The sequence below is a fragment of the Mizuhopecten yessoensis genome, unplaced genomic scaffold (assembly GCF_002113885.1).
Source record: "Mizuhopecten yessoensis strain PY_sf001 unplaced genomic scaffold, ASM211388v2 scaffold11183, whole genome shotgun sequence".
In the NCBI taxonomy this organism is placed as follows: domain Eukaryota; kingdom Metazoa; phylum Mollusca; class Bivalvia; order Pectinida; family Pectinidae; genus Mizuhopecten; species Mizuhopecten yessoensis.
In genome coordinates, this window is record NW_018408921.1 from 336,405 (window position 1) to 349,809 (window position 13,405).

Here is a 13,405-nt window from a genome sequence, read left to right on the forward strand (position 1 = left end):
TCATGCAAGATCAAGCTGTAGCGTATCACGACGCAACACCACGTGCACTAAACTTGTCAGTTGTCCGGAAATATAACGGGTATTAAGACACACCACACATTGTAAAACCACGTGACAGATATAAACCGGAAGTGGGTGTCGGTCGGTACGCAGTATCGGAGGCTCAGCGTATAATCCCGTAAATCCGGTATTTTGTATTGCTCTCATACTGCTTTCCGCAAGTACGCGTCCTCTTTCTGAAAATCCATTACTTTAAGTTCCTCCTTTTGGGTCGGGAAAATGTTGACTCTTCTAAAACGATTGCGTGCAGTGAATTTATCTTTTTCTTATTGTTGCAAGGCATCTTATGAAAGACTTATTTGGAACTACAATAGAGCAGACAATTTTAAATTTAATGATTTGATAATGGCAGTAAACTGGCAAGACCTGATTTGAAATGCAACTTCTATTGACTGTGCAGTAGAAAACTTTACAGCAAAATACCTAGAACTAACTAGTACATGTATCCCAAACTCTAAAATAATTGTTCGACCCTCAGATAAACCTTGGTTTGATATTTTCTTACGGAAACACTGTCGTATACGTGACCGAATGAAGTACAAAACATTAAGTTCAAAGCGCCCGGATGATTGGTCAAAATATAAGAGCATAAGAAATAAAGTTAATAATATGAAAAAGAAAGCTAAGGCTGACTTTTTCAGTAATCTCGAATCCCTTATCAATAAATCGAAAAATGAAAATCCTCGTGAATTTTGGAAAATTTAAAAAAGTTTTTTCTCTTCTCCTGCCAGATCTATTCCTCCGTTGGGTTATTCAGTTAATGGCTGTTCAAAAGTGGCATACAGTGACCAAGAAAAGTCGAAGTTCTAAATAATTATTTCACTTCAATTTCATGTACTGATGAATCCAATGTCACTCTACCTGATTTTCATAGAAAATGTCAAAACTCTCTCACTAAAATTGTTATACATGCAAATGAAGTTTTTGATATTTTATCAATTCTAGATATTAGAAAGGCAGTTGGCCCTGATAAGATCAGCCACCATATGCTGAAGGCTACAGCCAGATCAATTTCACAGCCTCTCACTATATTGTTCAATCGATCTATCAGAGAAGCTGTTTTCCCTTCCGAATGGAAAAAAAAGCTCATGTCATGCCGTTATTCAAAGAAGGAGATGCACAACTTCCTTCCAACTATCGATCTATTTCTTTACTTAGCTGTGTGTCAAAAATTATGGAAAGGTGTGTTTTTAAGTATATTTTTTAACTTTGCAAGAGAGAATGATTTTTTTTATAAATACCAATCTGGGTTCCTTCCCGCTCATTCCATCGTTTACCATTTAATAGAACTGTACCATGTGACTTGTCAAAGGCATTTGACAAAGTCTGGCATAGGGGTCTACTTTTTAAACCTCGTCAGTATAGCATAGGGGGTGAACTGCTATCCTTGGGTGTCGAATTATTTAAGCAACAGACAACAATCTGTTATATATGGCAATGGCGTCTCATATCTAAAACCAGTTACAGCAGGAGTTCCCCAGGGTTCTGTACTTGGGCCCTAGTTCTCTTCTATATAAATGACCTCGCTGATCACATGGAAACTTTTGTCAGACTTTTCGCGGACGATTCATTTCTTCAGAAATCTACCTCCAATCTTTATGAAATTGAACAAGCATTGAGTCATGATTTACTATGTCTTCAGAACTGGTCCGACCAGTGGCTTATGAAATTTAATCCTGCAAAGACTGAAGCGATCCTTTTCTCTTCTAGAAATGTCCCTGATAAACCAACTTGGTATGCAACGATGAATCTATCGAGTTCACTGACTCGCATCGTCATTTAGGGTTCACTCTTAGTGGTAACTACAAATGGGCTGACCACGTAAACCAATTAATAAAATCTTCTTCTCAAAATTTTACAGCTTTAAAAAAAACTGAAATACAAAGTAAGTATATATATCATTTGTTCGACCTGTGCTAGAATATGCTTCTAGCGTTTGGGACGGCTGCTCCGAACATTTGTCCGACTCTTTGGAAAAAGTACAATTGGAAGCAGCTAGTGTCATCTCCGGACTTACGACCATTGTTTCACGCGAAGCATTATATTTAGAAACTGGCTGGAAACCACTTAAACAGAGAGGAGAAGAGCAGAAACTGTGTATTTTTTTTTATAATATTCACTATAAACATGCCCCAGCTTACTTAGAACACCTAATCCCACCAAGCAGGCGCGATTTAAACAGGGAGTTAACAAACCCAGACAATTATCAGGCATCCCGTTGTCGTCTTGAAATTACAAAAAAAATCTTTTGTTCCGTCGTCTATACATTTATGGAATAATTTAGATAACGACATAAAATCCGGTGTTTCTCTTCAGACTTTTAAGAATAAAATTTCTCGTGTACCTCCATCTGTGCCTGATATACTGCATACTGGAAATCACTATCTTTCTGTACTACATGGCCGTATATTGTCCGAATTATTCTGACGTTTTATCGATTTTGTTTTTATATCGGTCTGTCTCGCCCCGCCTTCTAATCCCACGTGACGTCCAACGTTTGGAAATATCTTCGGTAACGCAAGATCTCGTCAAGTCATGTGACATTGCTCATGCCCTAATTTCCACTAAAAACATGGGTTGGAAAACGTTGGAAAATACTGTTCGTAATCGACGACAAACCAATATAAAAAAAGTAGTCGATAAAACGTCAGAATAATTCGGACTTGGCCGTATCATTGTAGTGGTTTATGGTCAGATTGATTTAGAGTAGTAGTTTGTCGGTCCCCAAATTGTTTGTGTGGTGGCGGTGTGGAAGATGCGAATCACTACTTCTTTACATGTTCAAATTTTGTTATTCAAAGACGTGTCTTATTTGATACATTGCGCGATTTAAATATAGATTTTAATCTAGAAGTATTTTGTGGGGAAATAGTGACACTTACTCCTATGAAACAAACATCAATATAGTTAAATCGGTACAGAGGTTTTTGAATACAACAAAGCGTTTTGATACTACCTGAACGAACCTTTTACAATCGACATCGAATCTGCTCCCTCTCGACTTCCTTTCCCGTCTTTCATCTACTTTCTCTTCCAATCCCCCTTTACTTTTTGTGATAAAGTTGATTTAGACAAAAAAAACATCTACCTTATTATTATTTTGTAAATTCACATCTGTGTACATAGTACGTCACGTGATTTAAATGTAATTCATATGCTGTATTCGTGGAGAAGAGCCTGCAAGTTGTTATAACTTGTCTCTTATCCATTTGTCTGTTTCGACAATAAAATGTGTTTAAATCAGCAAGAGGCCCGAACAATGGTCAACGTCTCTTAGTGTTGTGGCCTCCCTTTGTCACCATACTCTGTACCAGCTTCCTGTGTAATGGCCGTTAATGACCTTATCCTGTCAAAAGATGTTTAAACCATTCAAAAACAAACAAAATGAACCAGAAGAGTTGGAAACCTAATAATCATTCTGTGACTATATGAAAACAACTTAAAGGGGAAAAAAGACGATGATTTCCAAACTAATGGAATCGGGCACAAGTAAGTTAATTACAAATGATAAACATGATACGTCGAATAGGGATTCGAACCCGGGACCTTCCGAATGTGGTCACCGACGATCAACCAAGTTCAGTTATTTAAGTAAATGGAGCATTCAGGTAAATTAGAATCAGATATTGATATTAAAACTGTTTAAAAAATACCAATCATTGGATTTAAAATGATCTCTTTCGTACGACATGTACTAAAATAATTATATTTATAAACATTACAACAAAATCAAGCTAATGTTTTTTTTAAGATACACAGAGTCCAGCAGATAATGAATGATAACCAATGCTAAAACATGACATGGGAAAATGTGATAAACCAACGCTTTGTAACAAACTGTGGTCAGTTATCATGTGAATTCACAGGCGCTTGTCATTATATAAGTCACAAAAGCTACAACAAACCACAGGGTCCACGCAGGCACTTTATATGCATAATGTATATCATATGATGAAGATGAGGTAAAATACATCTCCTGGTCCTTGAACCTTGGCATTTTTGTTTTAGCTTTTGTGACTCATATACCGACACGTGCCTGTGGTAAATACCGTATTTGACCGGATATAAGCCCATGATCAGGGATAAGCCTATCCCATATTTCTGATCTTTCCTGAATAGGCTGAAGTCGGNCCTCCTCCTCCTCCAACTCCAACCCCTAAAACCTATTTTCACTTAATCTATAAAAGAAAATGTGTTTTATTTATTTATAACTTTATATGGAAACTGTAGGTGAACTGTGTCATATTCCTATTTTAATTTGTATTATTGACCCTATTGATGAACTGTGTCATATTCCTATTTTAATTTGTATTATTGACCCTATTGATGAACTGTGTCATATTCCTATTTTAATTTGTATTACTGACCCTATTGATGAACTGTGTCATATTCAATTACACGTATTACTTTACAATATACTAAAAGATAGGTAAAAGTACCATCCATCTTTCCTCTGCTCTCAGTCACTGGGCAATACATCGGTGCAGTGCTTGAAGCATATATATATCCCTATAAATCGTTATGTATACATGTACCACTTGACATAATAAAGTGTGATGTTAAATATTGACGCACACCCACCTACCGGACCTTTATTTTCTACCTTTTCCTGACTTGTCTAAATTACTTTCCCCTCCAACCCGCCTAAACCCCGACCCACCTACTCCAATCAGTTCGGGCAGTATTTCCTGTTCATAAACACAGCGCATAGCGCGGACGGAAGAACACTGCTTAAAATATTGTTATTTTTGTAGTTAAAAAACATTGTGTTTATATGTAGATGTAATCTACACATACATGTGTGTGTTTTTCCTTAAAGCATTGTCATACAGTATTACACCGACATACGAAATCTGGCTTTGATTTCTCGACAAACAGGATCTCTTTTCCGTTACTTACTTCCCTGTTCATAAAAATGTGTATATTGAAAGCGTTGCTATAGTATATGAACCCTAGCTCCATGTTGACTAAACTGTGGAAGTATGCGAAGTGGATACTTGGACACTCGGAACTCCTCGGGTGGCACGTTCCTCGCACACTAATGATAGAGTGTAGCGGAGTCACCCGAGGTTTGTCGATGATACTTGGAGGGTTCAGAATCTTGCTTGTGTTTTTTTTTTGTGTCTCACCCCAAAGTTGAAAACTATTTTAAAAATCATAACCAAAAAAGACGTCGATCGGAGTGACTGTGACGATGATTACTGACAACGCATTAATTCAAAATTGAAAAGAGCTTTTGAAGGTGAAATTTAATGGCTGCCATATAAGTTCAGCTGATTAAATAAATCATAGTCTTTTTTGTAGAATACAAGATCATTCATAGTACGGTTGTGAGCAAGTCTTAAGGTCGACATCCAGGGCCCGTATTCATGAAACCGTTCTTGTCCTCAAGCATGGTTCTGTGCTCAAACTAACATTCCTGTAACTCGCTTAAATCACGTGACAAGTTAAAAAATGCAAGTGTAAACATTGAAAAGTATATTTGTCTTAAAATCTCTCCAAATTGAGTCCAAGTTCAGTAGAAATGTAAATATATATATACCATTTAATACATTTATATAAATTTCACTTAATACAACATATACAATGTATATAATTATGTTTTGTCGGGAGAGGGAACGCTTGGATCACGAAAGTGTCAATATTTTGAAATGTCGTGAACATAAAAAAAATATTGTTATTAAACTACATATATATAGTGTTTTTGTAAATCGGCTTGATCTGTGTTAATCATAACACGTCGGTTCCAGACGAGACAGCGTGGACAGGATAACATACAAGAGAGAGAACCGCCGGAAATACGTCACCAAACAACACAGGATATGACGCGATAAGGAACTCTAGGGTTTGTTTCAATGAAAGGATTATAATTCAAGATCAGGAGGGGGGTTCTGTTTAAGATATCTAAAATATGACTAAATTTTCACACGTAGTTTTGTGTCATATGTGTTTCGAAACACGCCTCCGCATCGTCCTTATAGCTTAAGGGCGAGGCTGACTGAAGCAGATCACTCAACTCAAGTGGTTTAGCGTTACAATCCACACAAGTGTATTTGTCATGTATAACGTTGATGGTTGGTCGTGATCCCTAGGGATTGAAGGGTGTTTAAGTGGAGGATAGGTTTTATTGGTAACGAGTCTCATGATCAGAGACATATAAGAACAATCAAAAAGGTCTGCCCTGGTCAAGTATTGCTGACGTATTGTACAATGATCTCATAATACTGTAGCGCACGTGTAAACAGCCGAAATGTGTTTGCTACAGATTTGTTTCATCTTCAACCCTTAAACTTATATTAAAAGATAGATGACAATGCACTCTGTAAGTACTGTGTGTATGTGTGTGAATGATATTGATTTTACAGGCATAAATTTAAGGAAAATTTCGACTAAACGAAATTGAAGTCGGTCGTTTAAAACCGATGTCACGTAATTAATATTACTCTGAGGATGAGGATATTTTTGATGTACTTGTTATTTGCAAAATCTCATTCTTCTTGTTCATTATATAGGGATTGAATGGCGTATTCTTTTAATTCCTATGCCGGTGTCTCGTCTGAAAACCGACCGTGTTATGACTTACAAAGATAAAGTGGATTAACCAAACACAATATACATGTAGTCTGAGGCCAATATTTGTTGTTATTTTAACAACATTTTAAAATTCCAAACTAACGGAAACCCTTCCAGACGTCATGCTGGAGGTCGTTCTAGGGCTACAACGCAGCGCCAATACCGATTTTTGCTCATACAGGCACGGCGTCACAGGTTCCAGACTGTCACAGTTTTACGAAATGACCTCCTGAATGCTTCTGGTACCCGGGTAGTCACTCAGACAGTTAGGAACCGTCTTCATGATGCTGGTTTAAGGTCACGTAGACCAGCAAGACGAGTTCCCTTAATTAACTGCCCGCCATGTTAGGGACCGATTATATTGGGCCCAATCTCACAGCACTTGGAATCTTCAGGAATGGGAACCGGTTCTTTTTACTGACGAGTCCAGATTCTGTATCGACTTCACCGACAGGCGCGTTAAAGTATGGATACAACCTGGAGAGGGGTTCCAGGCAGGTAACGTTGTGGGACATGACTGATATGGCGGAGGTTCGTCGATGGTGTGGGGAGCCTTCGTGGGAAAACTGACCTCCATGTCTTCCATAATGGTACCATTACGACCCGGATTTACTGCCATGAAATCCTTGATGCCTATGTTACACCCTACGCTGGCACTTCATCCTTATGAATGATAATGTTAATAATGCATAGAGCAAGGGTGACTGAGCAGTTTCTACAGCAAGACACTATTCAGCGAATGGATTGGCCAGCCCGCTCGCCGGATCTAAATCCCATCGAGCATGTGTGGGACATGCTGCAGACAGCTCTCTCTCTCTGCAAGAAATGTTCAGCCAAGAACGCTCCAGGAGCTGGGAACAGCTTAGGTAGCTGAGTGGAACGCTATCCCACAAAACCGGATAAGCGATCTCATTCGGGGAATGTGCAGACGTTGTGAAGCTGTAACTGATGCTCATGGGCGTCACACTCGATACTAAAACAGTTTCTGTATTTTTTTCAATTTAAAGTTATTTAGTGAATACCTCGTTGTTACCAATTTTAAGGATAACCCTTTTCCTGAGGCTCATTTTCCTACTGTAATTACGATTTTTGGAATTTGTGCATGCTGATGAAATAAAAGAACAATCAATTTTTCAAAAATAATCACAGTGTAAACCAAATATGATATTTATTTTCACATATGCCCAAAAATAACAGGGATTCTTAGCAAAATGTGATTAGTATATTGCAGTTTATACGAGTTATCTCCCGTCGGCTTATGTGCTCGATTTCATTCACATCGCACGATCTCATAAATATCTGTCGAATCTTTTGAGATACATCCCATGGAATAAAAAAACGTACATCAATACCAGTAGCTAATTAAATGCGAACCTGTACACCCCTGGCCTTTCACTTTTTCCCTCTTTATTTCGAACATTTCTAAGCAAAAATCTGTGAAATTTCCTAAAGTCAATTATCTGCATTTTTTCTCTCACAATACTTTTAGTTGTTCTTGTTGAACGGTTTTCAAGACGTGACAAATTATTCAAACATTCAGCATTTTTGTCTCGCCATTTTGTTCCTTATCTTAACAAAATTTCATAGCAAAAAAAATAATTTTGAGATTTACTTGTCCAGCTTGTAAACGGCTAAATGGAAAATTGTGAAAATATTATAAGAAACAATTCAGACCATATTGTTTCATGACGCCATTTTCTGTTCCGGTATTACAACTGACTTCAGGAAAATTCACTGGAATGTGTTAAAATGTATGAAATATAGAAGAAAACATGCTTATGACCTTTAATTTGGTATGATACTGTACATGTATATATGGCTGGAATCTTGTAATTGTAATGAGCGTTATTTACACTGTTTGACCTTTAACAGGCATTTCGTAGTATTCATTTGGGCCGCAAAAGTGATTGACACGTTTTAAGTCCGGTGAACTATTTTTAAGACGTCATCAGACGTTATGCCTTATTGACTACGTTAACCTCGCTATTTACCATTTTAAAAGCTAATGTACAAGTTTAATATATCAAAATTACAGTTCTAAGTTCCTATTTTTAATTGGGGTCTTTGAATATTAACTTTATTTATTTTTCAACAATAATGAAACAACTTATTTCAACTTATATTTATCACTCTTGTAGGCGCGGATGTTCATAGGAGCCTGAAGTTCTGTCAATAATGAATAATAATAGTTATACACAAAAAATACCCCTAATATGCTCTATTTTTTAAGCATATTAGGGGTATTTTTTTGTATTACTATTATTATTCATTATTGACAGAACTTCAGGCTCCTATGGGATGTTTGAGCGCTGGGGGTCTTTATGTAGGACAAAACCGGAGTACCCGGAGAAATCCGTCGTGATCAGGCAGGTGACACCATTAATTTTCATGTAACATCCGCGGGGAATCGAACACCGGTCGCCTTGGTGCCGAGTGCGAGGCAGAATCTCGTGATGTAATATAAAAATATCGCTCTTTATTTCTCACTCCTTAAAGAGAGAGTCTACAACTTATAAACTTCATCTAAGAAGAGTTATCTCCCTTCGGGTTTTGCATTGTTTATTTAATTATAAAACACAGGGGTTCGTTATAAATAAGTAATACACATTAACACTGTATGTGTGCTGTGACCCATATCAGTATAGCATATGTGTATCAGACTTTTGTAACGAACCCCTGTGGTTAAATCTACATATTTTTCTTCTATGGAAAGTGAGATTTAAAAATAGACTATAACAGATTCATAAAAAAGGCTAACATGTTCAGTAAAGTGCTACGATTGGAACCTTATTAGTACGAACAATTATACAGGAGATGCGAACAAGTCATTATGGAGAAACCACCGCCTTCCATAGAGAAACAGGAGGGACCCAGTATATTGGATATCCTAGACTTCACCTCCTCGAAGGATACACCTTTGTCGCCATATCAGCTTAGTGAGGGAATGGAACTCATTAAAAGGTATGAGGATGTATTCTCAAAACATGATGAGGATATTGGCCATTCTTCCATGGTTCAACATAGGATAGAACTTGAGGATAAAACTCCTTTTAAACAACGTCACCGAAGAATCCCACCATCTATGTTGGATGAAGTGAAAGGACACCTTCAGCAACTTTTGTCGGGGGGAATTATCAGGAAGTCGCATTCACCATGGACCTCTAATGTTGTGTTGGTGAGGAAAAAAGATGGGAGCCTACGATTGTGTGTGGACTATCGTCAATTGAACAATCGAACTATAAAGGACTCCTACGCATTGCCTAGGATAGAGGAAATTTTAGACTGTTTCAGTGGCAACAAGTTCTTCACTGTTCTGGACATGAAAAAAGTGGGTACCACCAGGTGGCGATAGATGAAGCACATAAGGAACGGACAGCTTTTACATAACAAAACAGCACAGGTAACAAACACTTGAGACACACGTTGTCTGAAAATGTGCCTTGTCTACTCCCACGGTTACAGTCAGTCCGCCTGTGAGGATATCCATCTTTTCTGGGGAGGAAAAGGACACATCCTATGATTTATGGAAACATGAAGTAGAGTTCTGTTCACCGCAGTCGGTATAATATATGTCGGTATGGGTTTCTATGTCTGGTCTGGTCTCTGTCCAGTGCGGGAGTGAAGATACAAGACGTACAAGTGCACGAGCTGACATGCAATCACGTGAGATATTTACATAACAAAACAGCACAGGTAACAAACACCTGAGACACACGTCGACCAGACAAACCGGTTGAACGAGTACGAGAATCGGTATATAAAAACAGTTAAGTACGTCAGACATACGTACAACTTAAGCATTCTCACTAAGACAATACTATATAGTTTAATAATTTGAATTAAACTCTTATTACAAAATAACCTAAAAAACATAGCACTGCCACAATAATAAGATAGATCATTTTCCGGACTAATGATGCAGCCGTAACGCATGTACATTCGGATAATAGAGGTTCCTGTATAAGTTATGGTAAAGTCAAGATTGTAGAGGTTCTGCTCTAAATATATAATAGAGATAAAAGCAGGACAGACATATATCAGAATATATACAGAAAACACTGTTAGTCTGTGTCTGTTTTTGAAGTAGAAACGGCAAAACGCTTAGTATTCACTGTATGGGCTGTGTAGCACACATGCATGTGTAATCAGTGTGGACGTCATCATTTCCTGTGTTCACGGAATGTAGACAAGTCACAATACATCTTGTGTATAAAGATAATCAAACAAACATTCGAAAAGGACACGCCAACGAAATATCTTATTTGCGAGTTTGATCTTTTACATTGTTCGAGACGTGCACAATATAGTCCATATGTATGAAAAGCGGTTGAGTGCACGTGTCAGACAGGCAAAAAGAATGATCAGAAATGTAAAACAAACAACAACAAAAACGGAAAAATATGAAGTTTCAAAAGGAGTCCTGGTCAATTGTTCTTTCTGTCTACGGCAAAATAGAAATGCCTTCTGCATACTATTTAATGTTTTAGTGAATATCTCCGTTATGTTTTTCAATTTAGGTTATTCATAAGATGTTTTGAGCCTTCAATGATTAAAAATGATAAACATCTTGTACTTCAAATTTATTCTTTTACATTGATGTGGTACAGACATGAATGATAACACATACATGTTTATGATTGAAGCTGTTAATTTTTCATTTTTTATCTGTTTCATATTGCTATTAAAACTAGATAACTATAGACTTCATCAAATTTTGCGACAAAATACAAAAAATAAATGAACAAAAATTCAGCAATAAACCAGTATATCAATTTGGTTGGCCTTTGGCTTGTGTCGTACCGATCGGGGAGTAGCACAATATACAAACAATATCAATTCTGTATGTACTGAGAATTCAACATGAAGGACGTGCTGTTATTCGTGGCCCTGTTTGTTCTGCTTTTCGGTAAGTTTAACAAATTTAATATATTTACAATATCTAGTGTTTTGTCTTAGTTCATTTTTATATTATTTTCCCCAATTTTCTATACACGTTGTATTATGGTTTGATACTAGAGAAAGATCGCACCATTTGGCTATTATGATATGGGTGTAATTTAACCCCGACTTAGACAATGGAGGTATGAAAGCCCAAAATGAACGTACATAACCGGGTATACATAATTTTCTTAACAAATATAGCTTATTGAAACGATGTAAACAATTTGGAAGAGCTTTCCGCAGCAGAAATGTTTACCCACTTTGTGAGGAAGACTGAACAAATCTCATATACATGGGTAAGATTCGTAAATGCCTGGCCCGAGGGTTTACTGAAAGCAAAACATTTAAGAATGTCATAGAGAGCATTGAGATTGTATCTTTTTTTTTTTGAAAGTGTGGAGTTGTATCTTTTCACAACCACATTTAACATCAGAATATTTCCAATCTTGAGCAGTGATAGTCGATGGCGTATGATTATTGGTGACCGAGACGTATTATGCAATATCGATCCGCAAAACATAGTCCCTTCACACAAAGACATGTGTAACACTGTTGGGCCGCTGATTTGTGCATAAATCTTTCATATATTATATACGTACAACAACAATAATAAAAAAATAATAAAAAAAGCCACTCGAACCTACTTCCGGGATAGGAGAATAACTCTGTTGTGTTAAAAGCAGACATTCATAAACACAATCCACACACACAGTTTTTTTCTTGTGGAGATTTTTATTTATAAAATATCAATATTAAATATTAAACGCCAAAACACTTGTTTGAGTCACAAGGAAAAGCAATTTGAAGTTGAATGTAAATATGTAAATCTGTCAAAAGTTTACAAAATATCAGAATCCCCATGCTTTTTGTTTTTGTGCTGCAGTCACGTGCTACGGGACGACTCCTGCACCAAGTACCGACACCACCCAATGTTCACTGACCGTGTGGAACCGGGAAACGCTTGAAAACGTCACCAAGACAAAGATAAACGTTAGAGAAGGAGCGATGGTCTCCCTCTCCTGTGAGTACCGGTGTCCGGGGGCCGAGGAAGTAGGGTACCCACCCCGGATAGAATGGCTTGGACCAGGATACACCAGGATCAGGTCCAATAGGGGCAGGTAAGGATCCTACCTCTGTCATCATCATATCATCATCATCATCATCATCATCATCATCATCATCATCACATCATCATCATCATCATCATTTTTTTTTCTAGTTATAATGATCGTTGAAATCTCACCTAATTTCATCTTTGGATATAACTGAAGTCGGATTTTGCAAAGGGTTTAAGCGCCGCTCAGGTAGCTCATTTGGTTAACAGTGTAAAGGTCCAGGGTTTGAATCCTGTCTGACCTTATTGCATTTTCAGAATACTTTCAAAACAATGTTTGTTTGGTTTTCTTTTTTCTTTCAAAAATGTTCAGCAAAGGAATGATTTATTAATTTGTTTTTGTCATGCCAGTAAAAACGTTTTAACAATATAGTTCGGTGAACCTTAAAACCAGTCAAAATTTCTGTTTTAACGTATCCCATTGTTTACCTCATGTCTGTCACAGTCAATCACAATTTTAAAAGCAACACCTCATTTATCATTTTAGGATGTTTGTGGTAAATGGAGAGAGCCCCAGGATGAAGTTACTGTATGTCCAGTCTGTGAGTTCCGAAAATATCGGGGTCTACACTTGTCACGTCAGGGGCGGCCTGTCCGTGCACGCGCAGCTGGACATGGGTACGTAAACGACATGAAGACCAGTTAAGTGAACACGTGGGTCAGAATATCAAATCGTAAACAGTTCACTTAACTGGATCCAGATATCTATCTAGGGGG

General features: G+C 37.4%; 1 protein-coding gene across 1 annotated transcript in view; it reads left to right on the forward strand.

Moving 5' to 3' along the window:
• The first annotated feature begins 11,417 nt into the window (after positions 1 to 11,417).
• Positions 11,418 to 13,405, forward strand: part of LOC110440490 — a 4,016-nt gene continuing 2,028 nt past the window's right edge. Inside the window, exons 1-3 of the mRNA XM_021483602.1 lie at positions 11,418 to 11,539; positions 12,458 to 12,692; positions 13,176 to 13,306. Of these exons, the coding sequence (XP_021339277.1) occupies positions 11,494 to 11,539; positions 12,458 to 12,692; positions 13,176 to 13,306 (412 nt within the window). The 5' untranslated portion in view covers positions 11,418 to 11,493. The remainder of the gene's footprint in view (positions 11,540 to 12,457; positions 12,693 to 13,175; positions 13,307 to 13,405) is intronic.